At 39.1% G+C, this 20,317-nt stretch overlaps 1 protein-coding gene across 1 annotated transcript; it reads right to left on the bottom strand.

Moving 5' to 3' along the window:
• Window positions 1–63: 63 nt before the first annotated feature.
• On the bottom strand, window positions 64–19,945 carry wdr44 (WD repeat domain 44). The gene is made up of 20 exons (XM_038289141.1): window positions 19,399–19,945; window positions 17,350–17,383; window positions 14,672–14,752; window positions 13,966–14,578; window positions 12,237–12,385; window positions 12,000–12,095; window positions 8,618–8,754; window positions 8,418–8,501; window positions 8,234–8,340; window positions 7,017–7,168; window positions 6,800–6,938; window positions 6,646–6,710; window positions 6,412–6,528; window positions 6,196–6,318; window positions 3,654–3,845; window positions 3,477–3,578; window positions 3,274–3,389; window positions 700–827; window positions 490–627; window positions 64–412 (listed from the first exon to the last, which is right to left on the bottom strand). Exons 1-20 carry the CDS (start codon window positions 19,467–19,469, stop codon window positions 324–326), a joined length of 2,733 nt encoding a protein of 910 aa, XP_038145069.1. The 5' UTR covers window positions 19,470–19,945; the 3' UTR covers window positions 64–323.
• Between the last annotated feature and the right edge of the window lie 372 nt (window positions 19,946–20,317).

Consider the following 20,317-nt stretch of genomic DNA (forward strand, 5'->3'; position numbering starts at 1 on the left):
GTGCGGATCAGCTGAAGTCATTTGCTTTTAAGAGAAATGTAAGAAGCCCGACCACAAAACGTTCTCTATAATAATTCTTGGCCACACAGCTATAATCATGAACATCTGAACAGAAATAATTTCTGTGCAAATATTTCTGGATCTCCAGATGTTGAACTGTTCAGTTACCTGGTATGAAAGATAAAAAATAAGACAAGTTGCTTCACCTTGCCCACTTTGTACAGTCTTTCTCCACTTTACACTCAGAGGAACAACCGTTAGGTAGAGAAAGGAACTTTGACTCATCGTCCATCTTCAGCTGAACAGGCCTGCGTCCAAAGTGCTCAGTACTTTTTGACGTTGATGAAAACTTTAATTGCTCCAGTAAAGTCAGCAGAGAGGAGAACTTCTGTGTGATCAGTTTTCAGGGCTCCTGCAGGGAAAACAAATGGCACTGAAACGCAGCTCCTCTCTGAGGGAATCAGATGAACGTGAAGCGGGGGGACCTACCTGATGGTATCGTTTCAGAGGAATCCGTGGAGTCCAGGCTCTTCCGGTCTGCCTCGGGTTTCTCTGCTAACGGATCTTGAGGAACGATAAGATCCGGATGAGGTGCAAAAACAGCTGAGGTGACGACTGCATTGTGTGCTGGAAGACAAAAACAAACCGTTTAGAAACAAGGAGCAGAACATTTACATTAGATGCTTTTTTACTGGTTACCTTTGATGCCTTCCCAGAAGTCATTGCGGTCTCGTCGTACTGATGTGAATTTGCTCAGATCGTGGTAAGTGCTCCAGATGTACACATATTTATCCTCCGAGCCACTGACTATAAAGGAGTAGTCATGGCTGTAGAAGAAGAGGACAGACTGGATTAGTTTTTGGGTAAAATGGAAAAATTTTCTTTGTTAAATAATTTTTCCCCATTTCTAAATTATCTTATCCAAAAGTTAGACCAGATAGTTCTACAGAGATCAGGCTTTATGGACAGAGTGGCGCTGAAATGATGAATCAAGTTAATCATTAATTAAAAGGTCATCTCACTTGGTAATTTGTTTCCTAGCGTAACGGTACAGACTATAAAACATTAATTTTGCAGAATGAATAACCAACTTGCAGGAAATTGAGCATAAACATAAAATATTATTTGTAATTTTAATTCATTTAAAATACAGCATTTTCTTTTTCCATATTCCACAAAAAAATATTTTTACATTAATTAAATCATGAATAAATTAATAAAAACATTAGGTAAAGTCCTAGTTGTCACAATACAGGTGCTGGTCATAAAATTAGAATATCATGAAAAAGTAGATTGATTTCAGTAATTCCATTTAAAAAGTGAAACTTGTATATTATATTCATACATTACATACAAACTCATATATTTCAGATGTTTATTTTGTTTAATTTTGATGATTACAAATGACAACAAATGAAAATCTCAAATTCATCATATCAGAAAATTAGAATATTACTGAAGACCAATAAAAACAAAGGATTTATAGAAATGTTGGCCAACTGAAAAGTATGAACATGAAAAGTATGAGCATGTACAGCACTCAGTATTTAGTTGGGCCTCCTTTGGCCTGTATTACTGCAGCAATGCGGCGTGGCATGGAGTCGATCAGTCTGTGGCACTGCTCAGGTGTTATGATAGCCCAGGTTGCTCTAATAGTGGCTTTTAGCTCTTCTGAATTGTTGGGTCTGGTGTATTGCATCTTCTTCTTCACAATACCCCATAGATTTTCTATGGGGTTAAGGTCAGGAGAGTTTGCTGGCCAATTAAGAACAGGGATACCATGGTCCTTCAACCAGGTACTGGTAGCTTTGGCACTGTGTGCAGGTGCCAAGTCCTGTTGGAAAATGAAATCTGCATCTCCAAAAAGTTGGTCAGCTGCAGGAAGCATGAAGTGCTCTAAAACTTCCTGGTATGTGGCTGCGTTGACCCTGGACCTCAGAAAACACAATGGACCAACACCAGCAGATGACATGGCACCCCAAACCATCACTGACTGTGGAAACTTTACACTGGACTTCAAGCAACGTGGATGAAGTGCCTCTCTTCTTTTCCTCCAGACTCTGGGACCTTGATTTCCAAAGGAAATGCAAAATTTACTTTCATCAGAGAACATGACTTTGGACCACTCACCAGCAGTCCAGTCCTGTTTCTCTTTAGCCCAGGCAAGACGCTTCTGACGCTGTCTGTGGTTCAAGAGTGGCTTGACACAAGGAATGCGACAGCAGAAACCCATGTCTTTCATACGTCTGTGTGTTGTGGTTCTTGAAGCACTCACTCCAGCTGCAGTCCACTCTTTGTGAATCTCCCCCACATTTTTGAATGGGTTTTGTTTCACAATCCTTTCCAGGGTGCGGTTATCTCTCTTGCTTGTACACTTTTTTCGACCACATCTTTTCCTTCCCTTCGCCTCTCTATTAATGTGCTTGGACACTGAGCTCTGTGAACAGCCAGCCTCTTTAGCGATGACCTTTTGTGTCTTGCCCTCCTTGTGCAAGGTGTCGATGGTCGTCTTTTGGACAACTGTCAAGTCAGCAGTCTTCCCCATGATTGTGTAGCCTATAGAACTAGACTGAAAGACCATTTAAAGGCTTTTGCAGGTGGTTTGAGTTAATTAGCTGATTAGAGTGTGGTACCAGGGGCCATCAATTTTGAACCTTTTCACAATATTCTAATTTTCTGATATGATGAATTTGAGATTTTCATTTGTTGTCATTTGTAATCATTAAAATTAAACAAAATAAACATCTGAAATATATGAGTTTGTATGTAATGTATGAATATAATATACAAGTTTCACTTTTTAAATGGAATTACTGAAATCAATCTACTTTTTCATGATATTCTAATTTTATGACCAGCACCTGTACATGGCATTGTTTTCAACTACTCAAAGGCTTACATAACCCACATATGACAAAACTGATTTGATGCTTTTAATGTGCAAATAGTCCAGAAAATGTAAGTTAGAAGCAAAAAATATACAAGCACTTGATACAGTGCCGAATCTGTATTGTTTCTAAGTAGTAGTATTTTTGAAAAGCTTAATAGAAAGTCTGCAAAATCCACAGCAAAGAAGGATTAAAAAAATGGTCAAAGCAACAAAAGGAGTGGAGATGGGCTAAAAGGTAAGAACTTTTTCTTTGCAAGCTGTGTTGGAACAATACAAAACATCTAATAGACCTTTCATATTAAATGACAGCACTTCCTTTCTCTTTAGAAAAGTAAGAAGCAGCAGAGAACGAAACCGTGGAGCTGGATAGGAACGTCTCTCACCTAAAGCTGGCTTTTATCTGGCTGCTGCTGTTGACGTAACCTTTGTACTTCATGGACAGAGACAGGTCTCTCAGGTCATACAGACGAATACGGGAATCATTTGAGGTGACCAAAATCTACCAGAGAGGAGAGATTTGGACATTTATCGACCCTCGCTGCAGCATTATCTACCAGACTGTCTGTGGGGGAATAGGAGCCGTTACCTTGTTCTCCCCAGGCAGAGGTTCAATGCCTGTAATTTTGCGGCCGACTTTGTTCCTTCCTCTGGTTGATCTCACGTGAATTTGGGTGTGGTATTTCAGCCGCTAGTAAATAAACAGGAAAGCTACATCAGATTCCAAAATCTCCTTAGAACAATCAGGATAAAAACTACAGGATACCTCGGTGTCATAAAAGATGCAGCGTCCATCATAGGTGCCGATAACGGCGTATTTCCCATTCTGGCAGAAGTTGGCGGCGGTGATGAGCCGTGTTTGACCATCCACCTCATTCCACAGAGCCACCTTCTTATCTGGAATGTTCCAAAGTCGGAGTTTTCCATCCAAAGAACCACTTAAAAAGTATCTGTCATCCTATAAAACACAGACAGAAGTAAAACCTGCTTTAGAAATCAATAAAGTCTAACAGATCCCGATGTGTGCTGCTGATTTTGGAGCCAATATTCCTTTTCTTTCCTCCGTTCAAATGGATATAGTGTTACATGAAAAACGATACGAAAGTCTTAATAAAAAAAAAAATGTTCATGAAGAAATCCATCGAAATATTACAAACGGCTACTGAAAGCAGGAATGAACGGGGGAACACATGCCTCTATCGGCCAAAACCAGAAAAAATAAATTAAAAATCATCATCAGTGGGCCGATGGTCTACATTTAACCTGTAGCTCCTGGATTGTTCCCAAAGATCCTTTCATTAAGGAGGATTTGGGTTAGATGGTTGAGACCTGACTGGAGGATTTAGAAGGACAATAATCCTAAACACAGCTGGACTTTTTGGATGTGTGAACAATGAAGAGGTAGAAAAAAGAAAAAAAAACATTTTGTGGCTAAAACAATTTAGCCACAAAATAAAATTGCAATTTTTTTCTCCCAAACAATATTACAACTGCAATTTTATTCAAATCCTTTAGCATCATCCAAAAGCTTCACTCCAGGATTTCCTGTCCTGACCTTGAAAGCTCGCTATTCCAGAGTCCATTGTTGCAGGACTTCACCGTTCCTGTTGTGTGGAAAAGTGCCAACGTTCAATCTCATGCATGCATCTGCGTGCTAACTGCAACTCTGTCCCTTTCTCTGTGGCGCTAAACCTGCTGTAAACATTTAACCACCACCTAAAAGGCTGGAGTTAGAAAGTCAATATCTTAACTCTTGTTAAATATGATATGACCATAATTAAGTGCCTCAGTCGTTTGAAAACTGCAGTTAGTTAAATTCTGATTATTTTGAATGCAAACTTCATAAAGTCCACAGAGTGTGTCTACTAACCTGGAAATTACCTGTATAAAACCCACTGACAGTAAATGTTAATTTTCCAGCCAGGATGAAGTCAGAGGTTAAACCACTCACTCTCCTTGACTCTCATAATGATCTTAGGTTATATCCAATAGACCTTTGGGTTCAATAAGACGTTGGTCGCCCTCTAGAGCTATAAGAGCTTCAATTCTTCTGGGAATTCTATTCCTGAGGTTTAGGAGCCTGTAAATTAGAACTTTTCCCTCATTCTTCCAGAAGCTCATATACTGATATTGGAGGAGGAAGCATGGCTCTGCATTTCTGCTCTAATTGAGTTGATTCCACCTTTCAGTCTGAACTAAAGGCTAATCAGCATCTGACCAATCAGAGATCTCCAATTATCTTGATGTGAAACGGTCCTCCCATGCAGTTACGCTCTCTGACAAAGTAACCAGGATTTCGTATTAGAAAGGCACAGTGGAATTGTGAAAATTGTTTGACATGTGGCCTTTTGTTGCCTTTTTTTTCTTGAGGAATGTGTGATTCAGAGACATTACCTGAAATAATCAGAGGATGGATAACAGCTAATTCTGTGTGGAAAAAAAACAAAAAGGAAAAAAATCCTCCACGATACCTTTAAAGGTAATATCGGGTTCAGAGGTGAAAAAATGTGGATGGATGCATCCATATTGCTTTGTTCTAGGACCTTCCACTTCACTATAACGCACTCATGTTAAAGGTGGAAATCTAATTTTTGCCTTGAACACAATATATAAACATTTTGTATTTATTTATAAAAAAAAAGGGACAATGCATTTAAATGGTATAAAACACATTTAAAAAAATACAAGATTCTAATCCAGGTTAACTTCTTTCCTCTGTCCCCTGTCGAGTCCAAATCCGCTACTCACTGCATATAACATACAAAAAAATTTTTTTTTTAATTGTTTTTAAAACAAAAAATGACTGTATCAGGACTCCAAAATCCATCTACATATTCACAATAAAGAATTAGAAAAGCACCCTGAGTACTCAGACCTCCACAAGCAGCAAATGCCCCATATTGTGATTTACGCCTATAGCTAAAACTGAACCATGATCTGGATCATTACCAAACTGTAATGAATTTTTCATTGGCAAGAAGCTCCCCTTTGGTAAAAATTTCATCAAAATGCCCTCATTTCTTTTTAATGAATATTGATAATTAACAAACATGACCAAAAATCTAACTTCCTATCAATGCTTTGTGTTTAGAAATTATTTACATAAGTGGAACCAAAGTCCTTGTCTGAACAAGCTTGGCTGATAAAGTCGATTCTGAAAAAAACAAACAAAAAAAAACTGATGTGGTTTCTATGAAACCCCCTGAATGACTTTTAACCAGACATTAACGGTATTCAACCTGATAAAAACTGATCAAATGAACCAGCAAACCCTAAATTGAAGACAAACACATGATGACCCAACTTACTCTGGGGTGGAAAGCAATGGCTGTGACGAAGTCGATGTGCTGGAAGCAGCAGAGGCACTCTCTCCTGGATATGTGCCATAATCTAACCGTTTTATCCATGGAGGACGAGAGCAGGAAAAAGTTCTGGACAAACGGCAGCAGGAGTCAAATATATACATTTAAAAAAGGCTCAATGGGGAATCTAACATCCGTTAAGAAGAAGAGGAACATGCTTACCTTTGACCAGGACAGGTCCAGTAGATCAGCTGTGTGTCCCTTATACTTGCAGAAGGGAATTTGGCGGAAAGGAGCACTTCTGTCTTCGGTGTCCAGATCCTCTGGGGCACAGCTTCCCTAAAACACAGGAAATTAATTTAGGGAAAGATTCACATCGATTGCTGCTCTGCAGGTAAAAATCACAGCAAAGATGTGGATAAAACATCGGTTCTCGTCAGCTTTTAAACTTCTCACCCCTGGATCCGTGTCAGATTTAGATGAGCACAGACTTTCCTGAGAAGGAGATGGAGAAACTCGACCTGGAGGATAAGAAACATAAAGGATGATCCTCCAAAACGGGTCACTTCGCTCTATATTTGTTAACACAGATCCACAAGAATATTCAAACCTTCAGTGTTGTACTTTAATCTCATATTATTGAAGTAGTCGAAGGCAGTTTTAAGGACCCAGATGCGAACGATATTATCCTGGCCTGCAGTTGCCAGAAGTCTTCCACAATGAGAGAACTTCATCGTCCAAACAGCTCCCTTTAGGAAAAACAAACATTTTTAAAAACACCAACGATGATCACTTCTTCGGGATGAATATTGGGTCAAGAGTCTTACCATGTGCTCTCCGCTCAGGTCCTGCACAACCTTGATCTGGTCAAAGTCGAAGGGACCTTTAAAGCTGTGAGCTGCCTTGAACTTGGCCGGTCGGGTGTACGGCATGCCCTCATCATCACTGGATGAAGGATCGTCTGGATCTGTGTGGAAAACTAAAGAAGAAACCATGCAGAAAGCAAAACTGAGATTTTGCAAACAGTAGAAGCATGAATGAATCACGTTAGACTAGAAAGTTACTATAAATTAATTTACAAAACTAAGATTTCTAGCCACATTTCACAACAAAGTAGGACAGATAGAACAAGGAAAAACTGTTTATTCCGTATATGCTCTGATAAATATGCACAACACTGTTTCTTTGTATAAAGGGACCCAGTCATATATTATGGCTTACAAATTCCTACACCAGCAGCTCACTCTGGTTGCAAACAATGGCTTTCAGTTTGCATTGTGGAGCCCTGTTAGCTTATTATATATGTCAAGACCACAGTATGATGCAGCATATGTGTGCAATGAGGAAACACGGTAGTAAACTATGGAGGACCAACTCTGCCATATTTAAAAATAAATACAGAAATAAATAAATGCTCAATAAATAAATAAGCATACAATTAATTGCCACCAAAAATACAATAAACAAATAAATGTAAGTAGAAATTAAATTATACAGTTCTTTTAATAAGCTTTATTTATTTGCCTTTGTAATATTTAGCTTATTTTTTTCCCTTTATAATCTTTACATTTATTTTTTAATTACTTATATTTTTAAGTATTTATTTATGTGCATGTTATAATATTTTTGTCTGTTTTATTCTTCCTTTGTATTTTTTTACCCTAGTTATTTCTTCGGCGCTATTTATTTCTGTCTTTCCTTTTTATATTTCTGTATGCATTTCTGCCTCATTATGCAAATGAAATTTTTTTGTTTACATTTTTATTTCTTTATTCATATTTTATACAAATGATTGGTAGGGAAGAAGTTTCAGCAAGTGCCTTTGTATTTATTCTGTTCATTAATGTTCTTCAGTTCTTTAAAGTAACCTAAAAATAAAAAACTATTTTGTTTGTATTGCTGTATTTTGATCTGAACCAATGGTGTTTGGAATCTTATCAGTTTTCCTTTACAGACAGACAGAACCAATTATAAAAATGAAGAAAGTTTAAACAAAAGTTGAACCAAAAATCCTTCATTATTGCTCATCATTTAGCTATTATACCTTCATCACGCACACTCTTCACTTTATTGACAGCCTTTTCTCCATATTCCTCAGCAAGGTGCTTGGCCTTTTTCACCGACTTGCCCAGGAACTTTTTCAGCTGGGTCCTGGTTAAAAATACATCACTTTTCACATTTAATCAAGTGGTGGAAACAGAGACACGGAGAAAAGTCTGCTAGATTACGTTTTCTGCTTCAGTTTTCCTCCATCTGTGTCTGTCAATGGAGCCTGAGACTTGTCATCATCATCTGACTGTGCTGCGTCATTCCTGAGAGCAGAAAACATGGCGGCTTCTTATATAAATATATATAATTACACAGGAGGCTTATATAGAAGTTACCAACACCATCACTTTTATTGGATATTTAAATCTTTTTCCCTCACGTTATGTACTCCTTGGTCCGCCTCATGATATGTAGAGTGAGAGGGTTGATCCCTGTAGGAAGTTTCTCCTCTGCTTGAATTAAGGGAATCTCTTCTCCGGTGTCCAAGTTCTTGATCATCACACTGGCCAGTATTTCCTAAAACATGGAAACAGGTTTTTATATCAGAGCAGAGACTGTGAATCTAGAGCTCCAGATATTCATGCGTAAATAAACCTCTAAGGAAAAATAAAAAGAACACTCAAATAAACACATCCTAGATCTAAATGAATGAAATACTCTCTTTGAATACTTTGTTCTATACTGAGTTGAATGTGCTGAAAACAAAATCCCCCAATTTATTAACCAAATGAGGCCTGGGTTTGGAATCACACACAAAATAAAGTGGAGAAACACTACAGGCTGATCCAGCTTTGATGTAATGAGGTCAAAATGAGGCTCAGTATTGTGTTTGGCCTCTGTGTTCCCGTATGATCTCCCTACAATGCGTGGGCATGATCCTGATGAGATGCCAGATGTTCTCCTGAGGTCCTCCCAGAACAGGACTAAAGCATCAACCAACCCCTGAGAGGTCTGTGGTGCAACGTGACATTGGAGGATGGACCAAGACATGATATCCCAGATGTGATTCTGGTGTAGGGAATGTGCTGATCAGTCCATAGCTTCAATGCCTTCATCTTGTAGGAACTGCTGACACACTCCAGCCACATAAGGTATAGCACTGTCTTGCATTAGGAGGAACCCAGGGCCAACCTTAGGTGCCAGCGTATGGTCTCACAAGGGCTCTGGGGATCTCATCTCGGTACCTAATGGCAGTAATGCTACCTCCGGAGCACATACAGTGTGTCCCTCCAAAGAAATACAACCCCACACCATTACTGAACCACTGCCAAACCGGTCATGCTGAAGGATGTTGCAGGCAGTAGGTCGCTCTCCATGGTATCTCCAGACTCCGTGCTGTCTGTCCCATATGCTCAATGTGAACCTGATTTAAACTGTGAAGAGCGCAGGGAACCAGTGGCCAATTTGCCAATCCTGGTGTTTGCTGGTAAATGCAAAGCATCCTGCATGGTGTTGGGCTGTGAGCACAACCCCCATCTGTAGATGTCAGGTCCTCATACCGTCCTCATGGAGTCTGTTTCTAACCGTTTGTGCAGAAATAGGGACATTTAAGGCCTGCTGGATGTCATTTTGTAGGCCTTTGACAGGGCTCCTCCTGTTCCTCTTTGCACAAAGGCAGAGGTATTGGTCCTGCTGCTGGGTTATTGCCCTTTTATGGCCTCCTCCATGTCTCCCGATGTATTGGCCTGTCTCCTAGTAGTGCCTCCAGGCTCTAGACACTATACTGAAAGACAGAGTAAACCTTCTTGCCACATCTCGTATTGATGTGCCATCCTGGATGAGCTACGCTACCTGAGCCCCTTGTGTGGGCTGTAGAGTCTGTCTCATGCTACCACAAGTGTGAAAGCACCAACATTAAAAAAAAGGGACCAAAACATCAGCCAGAAAGCAGAGTTACTGAGAAGTGTTCTGTGGTCCCCACCTACAGAACCAATCCTTTATTGAGTGTGTCTTGCTAATTTCCAAATTATTTCCACCTGTTGACTATTGGTTTGCACAACAGCATGTGAAATTGATCCTCATTCAGTGTTGCTTCCAAAGTGGAAAGTTTTATTTCACAGAAGTTTAATTTCATTTAAGATATATGTGTGTTCCCTTTATTTTTGGAACAGTGTATATTCAGCATAAATGTAATAAACGTGATTCTTGTTGATCTGTTCTCGCCTCATTATTAGAACCCTACACTTGATTAAATCAAGTGAATAGTTTGAAATCTAGCAGTGCTTCCTGCGCTCTGTCACACATTAACTCAGCGAGGAACAGCTTGGATAAAGACTGCAGCGGCCATCTTATCAGAAAGGCAAACCCAAACCTAACAGTCTGATAAGCATGCGAGAAAACCAAACTTTTAAAGAGCACAGGTTAACATGACAAAGGGGTACAGGAACAAAAAGCAGTATGAAGAATCAAAAAGGTAAAAAAAACAACAACATAAAAACATTGATTTTAATATTAAAAAAGGTTATGGGAGTTTGGACTAAAGGGTGGTTTCAGTTGTTTTGCTATTAAAGGTATTCTGTGTTAAGGCTGAAAGTTCCAGTTTGATCTAGTTTATCTTTGAGAGTTTTCTTATAACATGTATTTGTTCTTTCACCCTTTAAAGCCAGCTATATAGTGTATACCGCTAACAGTTGTCTTCTCCCTGTTAGCATGGCCCTCTGGGCTGCTTTGCTGATGAATGTTTTCGCTTCCCGCCAGGTTGGTTTTGATAGATGGCAACAGGTTGGTAGGCTGTTTGTGCCTTAACCCTTCCACTTTCAACTGTACTCTATAATAAGTCCAAGGCTTGAGATTCTGTTTTATCACCAAATTCTTTCTTCCAAATTTCACTCCTGACCCTTCAGATGTTTTCTCAGTCTTCAAAGGAATATAGGAGGCTAAACTCAGGTTAATTCTATTTTCTTTTTTGTTATCATAGTAACTTAATCTGGTCTGTTCTTATATCCCCCCCTGGATAGAAGTATCAGATGTGCTGCTGCCATCAAGACCTTTGTTTATTGATGTTGGAGCTTGGTCTGTATTCAGTGTAGTCCTGTTTCTCTGACTGTGACTGGCTGAATGTGCTCTCTTCATCCTCTGACATGGCAGCTGACTCAGAGCTCATCTGCCCGATTGTGTGTTTGCTGGATGGGGCCACCTTTTACAGTTGCTTTTTGTATCTCTGCTTCTCTCTCCTTGAACCCCAGTCAGCCTCGGTGGATGGCCGCTCAGCCAGAGCCTGGTTCTGCTGGAGGTTTCTACCTGTTAAAAGGGAGTTTTACTCTCCACTGTCACTACATGCATGCTTGGTGTGAGGGATTCCTGAAGAGTCAATGAGTTGAAGAAATCAGTTGGTTTTCATTAGATAAAAAACTTTGAACCAATCTGACTGTATGATCTGGTTGAATTGTCTCTGTAAAATGCCTTGAGATGACATGTGTTGTGAATTGGCACTTTAGATATAAACAAATATAAACTGAATTGTTTAAGCAGAGCTCAGACTGATGTAAAGTGGCCCTTTGTTCACATAGTCTATTCAGTGAGCAGAACAGCCCACACAGGGCATTAAAACAAGTGCTGAAGATTAACCTAAAAAAAGTAATTTAATAAGCCTCAAATTAAGTTAATACCTGGGTTTAAAGTTTACATACATGGTTTTAAAAATGACAACTAAATATTCATCACTGTGATATTTGCAATGAAAGAAAGCCATTAAGGCCCTAAAAGTGGGGAACCTACCAAGAATGTTATCATAAAACAAGCCCACAAAGTTTGACCCTTACTTCATCGGTCAGTTCTCTGCCAGAATTAGAACGTGGACGCTGAGGGCCGGGGGTTTGTCCTCCACTCTGAGATGAGGCCTGTTCATCCTCATTTTCCTAGAAATCAATCATATAAACAGAAAACCAAACTCAAAAATGCATTAAACACGCTCCTTCATTCACCTTAGATCATTTAAAGCAGCTGAATGAAAGTATGAAAGAACAAAACCCAACAACCTCGTCTACAGGCTCACTGACCTGTGCTGTTACCACCTTTTCTCCGCTGGTGGCACTGGCCAGATCCAAGGAATGCTGCAGGTCTTTAGTCAGACACCTCACTGTGCTGGATGGAGACATCAAACCAGAGGGCTCCAGAGAATCACAGCTTACAGCACTCACCGCAGATACTGGGTGAAGGGACAAGAAAACAGAACACTCTTAAAAACAGCGCTAATGTTCTTATTTAAGGGACCCCAATGACCCACAGTATTCCCACCAAAGTAACACCATATGTAAAATCTCTGACTGGAGGAATGGATGAAGGTTGGTTTTTCTACTTGGTCATCTGCCTGTAGGACAGAACTACATATTCTGTTAATTCCTGAGGATTAATGAAGATTTAGAATGTCCCTCTTTCAGCAGCCATAGGCTCCTCTTCAGTCTCTTCACTGGACTGCTTCCCCCTCCCAAAGGACCCATCTAAAGACATTTGCTTATTACTCATTTTTGCTAGCTTGGGGGTTTAAATTGGTATTTTAAAGCAGGAGGTATAACATGACCTATGGTGTAATGGCTGTCAACAGTGAGTCACAGATGTTTATAATGGAGGGAATCTGTTCATTTTTCAAAATAAAACACGATTCAGATAAAATTAATCAGTCAAATAATAGAAATGATTTACTCTTAGTATCAAATGGCAGACGGATCGGTACCAGGCCGGTTTAACCAGTTCCCACCTTGTCTTTTCCGTAATTTTGGAGGAATTTCTAGTTTTTTCTTCCCGTCTTAATTGTAGAACGGTATATTAACAATGCCGTGGAATATTGTACAATATGATTATTCTGAGGATCCTCGCTGCAAACTCTGGGTTTAGCTACACAATGGTAACAGCTAGTGCTGGGACAGCTGTGCTCTAGCTCAGGTTGATCAGGTTCAGTTTAATTGGTGTGAACCCAACAGGAGAAAAGGTCAAAAATGAATCAATCAGAGTTAATTTATGGGTTTGTACACTTAGACTATTAATGATTCTTATATTTTTATTTCCATTTTAACAGATTTTTTTTAAATTATTATTATTAATCTTGGAGAAAAATGTTATATTAAGTGGACTTTAAGTGTTTAACAATTGGGGATCTTTTTATATCCCAAAACCCAGGCCTTTAGGATCAGTTAGTAAACCGAGATGATCTGGGATGGATAATTTTCCGTTCCATGCTTAAAAATGTTTCATGGTTTATACCCTTCATCAGCGCTCTAAGAAATTAAAATAATGTTGCCTTTAGTCCAGTTATGGATTTACTGATGCCAACTCGTTTAAATCAAAAAGGAACTTCAGACGTCCGCAAACCAGCCTCTGCTGAGGATTTTTCTGTAGAGATTTTAGAAACGCTTTGCAGTTCCTTTCACATCAATGATCAGCTAAAGGCCGCATATCCTGCTTTTTTAAGCCTTTTAAAGTCCCCCCTATAGGCCTCATCCCCATCAGGTTGCTGCCCATTCTATGACGTCGCCGTATCACACCACTTTTGAAGGCTGAACAAAGTCCAGACCTCTCAGGACCAACAGAAAATATAATCAATTTTCTTGACAAGAATATTAGCTAAAAAAAAAAGTGAAGTGCTACTCTATTTAGATTAGTTGCTTAAAGAGCCACTTGGTCTGAACTGTGAGCCAAAATCATGGCCCGTTCTGCCCCAGATAACCCCTCCCTGATTAAAGAAAGTGGGCATTTGTTTGCAAAGCAGGTGCAGAAGAACCGCTTCCTCACCTTCCAATCCACTTGGCCTCACACATTCCTGAGACATCCTGGATGGTAAGCTGCGGCAGGATGGCGGGGGAGGCCTCGGCGGAGGACCCCCACTGGGAGGCGGTGGCCGTGATGGAGGAGGCTTCTTGGTGCTGGCTACGATATCAGGCTCTACTGTGAACTGTCGGGGGGGTTTTAAGGGCCCCATTGAGTCCGTTTGAAGCGGCCTGTCTGTTAAGGGAACCTGGTCCAAGATGTCTGCAGGTCTCTGCTCCTTCTCGCCTTCTGTCATCAGAGCAGCAGCGTCAGCCTGGCTGTGAACGATGGTGCTGGTGAGATCTGGAGGCTGCACTTGGTCTTGGGACTCAGCTGAAGGTCCTGGTAGACTTGGAGGGTCAGGAGCAGCTAGAGAGCATTCTCCATTACTAGTTAGACTTTCCTGTTGCTCCTCTGACTCCTCAACAAGTTCAGGTGCAACAACTAGGACTGTTCTCTCCATGGGAACCTTCACAGCATGCTGCTCTTCCTTTGGCTCTGATTTTACATCAACCTGTAGCTCATCTAACAACTGGACCACCTCACAAACATCAACGGCACTTCCCTTTTGACTCTCCTCAATGATGCTATCAATGATCTAGGAACAAACCAAGACAAGTCGATTTCCGTGAATCACTGCAAACAGTGAAGCCTGTCAACCTGAAGTGATTTTGCTTTAAGAAATCCAAACCTGTAGAGAATCATCTTGCTGAGTTTCTGATGCGGCACAGCTTACAGTTTCTGGAGCATTCGCACAAATTTCTGATGCCTCCTAAGAAAGAGAAATGACAGAATTTGGATGTTAAGAAGTGGGGATAAAACAATGAATAAGTAGAATCCGTGCATGTGCTCGCCAATTCATTTGTGTCTTCAGCAGCCATGAATTGCTGCTCCCTCCATTTTTTTCTATGATTTCAATGTTTAAACTGAGACTTGAGTAACAGCTGTTATCGTTGTGTGATTTTCATTATATACAAATGAAAGAACAAAAAGCAATATGGGCCTAAAAAAACTCAAAGCCTGTTGTCAAAAATAATCGGTAACACTGGCCTTAAAAAAACTAGCGTTTGATCTCTATTTAGAGAAAGTAAGGTTTCAGGTAGACAGGGAAATTCAGGATTTGTCAAGGATTCATATTTTACTCACTTTTAAAATTTCCTTTTGGTGTTTAATGTAGTCATTATTTAAATGTCATTCATTTGAATAAAGACTAAGCTTTGTTATTCTGAAGGTCGGATCAACGTTTCATTTTTGCCCTGATGCATTATGATTTTTATCCAAACATAATTTAGAAAAAGGATGTGTTCCTTTTCTTAAAAGGCCCAACCTGCAATTTTCAAATGAAGCGCATCTACAGCAGGGGTGTCCTGACATAACCTTTTCATTACCAATACCATGTCTATAATGCAGTTTTATATATTGACCAATACCGACCCAAAACGATGGCTGGAAAATAAATAAATAAAATACTTTTATTTCCCATTTTGCAGAAAGGAAGGTTACAAAACACTTGATCAAGTTTCAGGACTCAAACAGAGAACAAAAGGCAACAACAACAGGCATGAGATCCACCACACAAATGTTTATTAACCACTGGGGTGCACTAAACATAAGTGGAGTGTTTCTATCGACCATTTTAAACAGGAAACTTTAGATGATATACGTTTTATGTAGTAAAGCAGCAATAAGTCGTTGCTCAAAGATCTAATTTGGGCCAAACTCCTCTTCTTTAAAATACTTTCGCTATAATAGATTCAACTGCCTTGCTGAAAGGGGAGGGGGGGATAACTGAATACATCAAATTGCTTTTCACCTCCTGTTGAGTATATTCATGCAGGCTTTTGTTTGAAACAAAACATCAAAGTAGATCAAAAACACACACCCACCCCAGTTCAATACCCCAATGGTATTATTTAGCAATTATATATATATATATATATATATATATATATATATATATATATATATATATATATATATTAAGGGTGTGCAAAATAATCGTAAAATCGATGAATCGTGATTCTAATTTTTGTGATCTACTGAATCGATTCTTGAAGGCAAGAATCGATTATTAAAAAAAAAAAAAATGAACAAATAAAATACATTAATGGTTGGCGCACATCAATCAAACCAAGTGGAATACAACTTCCAGTCCAGCAGATGTCGCTGCGGATGTGTTGACGCCTGCTGCTTTGTGTCATAAGCATGTCCGGACTGATTATCCCCATTTTGTTATTTTAAGTTTGATGAATCCTAAGATCTTTTTGTTGGTGTGTCCATGCCAGTAATAGTAATATTTCTGTCCAGTATTTGTTTTCATGGCAACACCTCCAAAAGTAATTTCAATAAATACAGCTATGTATGAATTCAGTTGCTTTCAGTTATGTATCAATTGAAGACACTATCCAGATCACACCCAGCCAGTCAGCCACTGGTAAGGGCTGTATCTTTTTCTTACAGTGTTCAGTGAAAATATCACAATGCATCGCAATATTTCAAGTATCGTGATGCATCGTGATAGAATCGCATCGTGACTTCTTTGCCAATACCCACCCCTAATATATATATATAAAAAAAATAAAACTATAACCTGTCTGTCCTGGAAACTCTTTCAAACACGCCATACCTGCACCATGCTCCTGCTTTTTGACTGTACTGCAATGACTAACTTCAAACAAACAAAGGCCTGTAAAATCCCACATTTAGCCTCATTGCACAATCTGACCTCAGGAAGAACATGCAGAGACATGAACTGCTAGGAAGAGATGTTTTATTTTTTCATTATTTGATTTTTATTAAATCTTTCACAACACAAAGATTATAAATTATGCAGCCTCAAATACAAAGCCCCAAGTAGGCGAACGCGTAAAACTAGGTGGAATAAAACAAGTCACACCCTAACTGAAAGCTATACCTGCTTCCACACAAAGGAGGTATAGTTGGAAAAACTTCAAACAGAGCTTCTCTGATTAAGCTAATTTAACTATTGAAAATTATCTCTCAATATAAACAATGAACTCGTAAAATTTCCCCAGGTAAGGGGAATTGACAGCTGCCTTACTAGAATCTATGGGAATGTTTCCAAATATTTACTTAGCCCTGGCAGCGTACTGAAGGGCATTAAAATCTGTGGAAATAAACATGCAATAAATTATATAGGTGTTATAAAACATGGAGCAGCACAGCCACAGTAACTGATGGATTAAAAACAACCGGCCAGTCAATAAGATTCTTCACAGTGCTTCTGTTGAACAGCGCCTGCTTATGTTCTAGCCTTCATTCCTTTGGAAGCAGTAACGAAGTGCATTTTAGCTTAGATCTCTGTAAATGAGCTTATTTTAACAGTATTTTGAGTTCAGATAAACATACCTGAGGTGAAGGAATGACCAACTTTGCAGGTGACCTAGAAATAATAAAACAGAGTTGTAGTTATAAATTAAACTCAAACAAAAAAAGAAACATTTCAACTCAGTATGTTAAACAGTGACATTTCCTCCGTTGTCAGATGAGTTTGTTGTTACTGGCATGTTTAGAAACCTCTAGGAAAGCCATATGGACTGATTGTTTATTAAAAAAGGCTCTCATATCTATAGTGAAAACCTGTTTTTTTTTTGCTAGTGGTGTTATGAGATGAGCCGAGGCTTCGAGGCGTGCGTCGAGTAATGGAGGAGGCGTTTCCCCGAAGCGTGTGTCGAGGCGTGATTCATTTAGGGGAGGGGCCAAAATCGATGACGTCTGAGGCCTCGCTACCGTGACACCACGTGACCGATGAAATGGTTCAGAAAGCGCAAGAATTTTGAAAGGCATCTAAACAGCCTCAGTGTTTAATCAAGATGTGGGAGTTTGGAGGAGGGCTGCTAGTGGATAAAGTTTGGATAGATTCTAAGAATAGATTGGTTGTTTTTCCAACCAATCTATTTGTTGAAAAATATTTTGGTGATAAAAAACAATGTAATGATCAAAATCTGACACCGGACACAGTTAGTGTTAAACACGTCAGTATTAATCAGTATTTTCTCCATTCTGAGGTTGTCCACATCAGTGGTGTGATCTGCAAGACACAGGCACTCACTCTATAGGTTGATGGTTCAAGTTTGGCTGATGAGACTAATTTGCATTGGTTTGCCCTAGTAAAAATATAGACTGGGTAAAAACGCTGCCGAATTACGTCCGTTTAGCCAAAAGATTGGTTAAACACAACTTCCAACCCGATTAAAACCAAAAACTGTGGAAAAACTATTATGTTTGAATATAAAGGACTAACACCTTTCATTTTGCTCATCATTGCCCAATTTTCTCAAACACTTTCACTGTATGCTTGAGTTTATTTTACTAAAATGGCAGAAAAACTGTGCACCTTAAGTGATTGTTCTAAGAAATTTGACACTTTAAAAAAAATGACAAATGATTTTATTATACACATTAATAATTAACTATTTTAAAGGAACTTAAAAGGAAAAAGAACAACAAAAACAATATAGCAAAAAAATTACAGATTTTATTACTAACTGTAGTTCTGCTCTCCACCAGTAGGTGGTGACATGTTCACATGAAGCTTTATGAACTTTGGGGATCGTTGAAGCAATTTGACCAAACAGTTCAATGCCTTATGAGGCCTTAATCCATCACTACATTTTGCCCAATAAATTTATCAATCTTGTGTGGACAAATGTAAACCTACAATTTAACTTTATCCACCATTACCACTTGGCATATTTCACTACATCAGCTATAGAGAGGTGCAGATATGTAATAATTAAGATCATAAATGCAGCATTTAGTAAAGCTCCTGCCAAACTAACAGTTTTTACATGAACATAGACAATACAACAATCCCAAACATTTGCTCTGCTTCTTGCAGTTTTACTTTTTTTTTATGCTTAGGCTTAATTTTATCATTATTATTTTTCATTTGTGGGTTCATTCCTAATAGGAATGTGTCTATTCCCAGTTAGGCTTTAAAATTAACGTTCAAAGTGTGAATATGACTCCTCTGTCTAGTTTTTAGTAAATAGAATGAGTCAGGTTACAAGAAACACCAACATCCTTAACACCAGACTTAGTGATCGCTATCTTTTTTTCTGTGCTTTCAATTGTATTATTTTTGCTGGTCAAACCCTACAGTTTGTTGTGTTTATTTTTTAGTGTTTTGAATTGAAACAGGGAAGTAACCTTCTCCTGTTTGATATCCCAGTCAGATCATGTGACTCCCTGGCTGAGCTTCTCCTGACATTTAACAGCTGCTGAACCCAAGTGCTGTCTAACGTATGGAAATCGGTTAAGTTAATCACAAACCAGTAGTGTGTTTAATTTAACCGTTAGTTAATAAGTTAAAGATGGGTTTAAAAATACAACAGTAGCTACATGACGTTAACTACCAAATAAGAGCAAAAGTCAAATAAAAAGTAGCTTCCTTACTCTTTTGGAGTCAAGCTAACGTCCTCTGGAGCATCGTAGAATTCTTCGTTGTCACTCGTATCTGACGCCATGCTAACGTCAGTTTAGCTCATTAGCTAGTCCAACTAAGTCGCTAGACAGCTGTGATAAAAAGGCTCAATCTGGGATTCTGCAGGTGATAAACATAAGCGCCGTCTCTCTGTGTTCTGGCCTATTTGAGTCAAATATGTTATCGTACCCCAGGGTTAGAGGGAACAACCACTGTCCTCCCTAACTTAACGCCATAATGTTATACTATGCTAACCAGCTGATAGGCTAACAAATGTATTCCGATGCTAACGTAGGTTTCTGATTTTAAATCTCTCTTAATCACAGCAAACCGCCGACTCTAAAATTGGAGGTAAGAGACCAGTATCCGGCTGGGGGGCTACTCGTGGACAGCTGTGAAGCTGAGGACGGCGCGAGGGACAACGTAATAAACGAGCGTTAACATAAAACAACAAACAATTTAACGGTTATTCCATGGAGTGTAATCGGGTGGGTCAATGGGCGGGGCGCGGCTGCTTCTACTCCGCTGCTATGATGTGGTTTAGAGACATTACTGCCCTCTGCTGGCGCCACGAAGAACAGCAAAAAAAAAAAAAAAAAAAAAGAAGGAACAGTGTGTACCGTCAGTAAAAAAAATAAATTAATAAAAACTGTTTTTATTTTAACGATAATATCGATGTAAAGTTCGTGAAAGTGGGCTAATGTAGTCTTTAACTCCATTTCGTTTAGTCGAAAAGTTATTTTGTCCGAACATTTATTCATATGTAAGTTGTGTTTTGCTGCTTCTGAATATTGGTGGTTACCATAGTAACCAGTATAGCGCGCTCGTCCTTTTTTCTGCTGCCATCTGTAACTGTGGTATTTAACTGTGGTATGTATATATATATCGTCA

The sequence above is a fragment of the Cyprinodon tularosa genome, unplaced genomic scaffold (assembly GCF_016077235.1).
Source record: "Cyprinodon tularosa strain WSP-4 unplaced genomic scaffold, ASM1607723v1 ctg263, whole genome shotgun sequence".
NCBI classification, from domain to species: domain Eukaryota; kingdom Metazoa; phylum Chordata; class Actinopteri; order Cyprinodontiformes; family Cyprinodontidae; genus Cyprinodon; species Cyprinodon tularosa.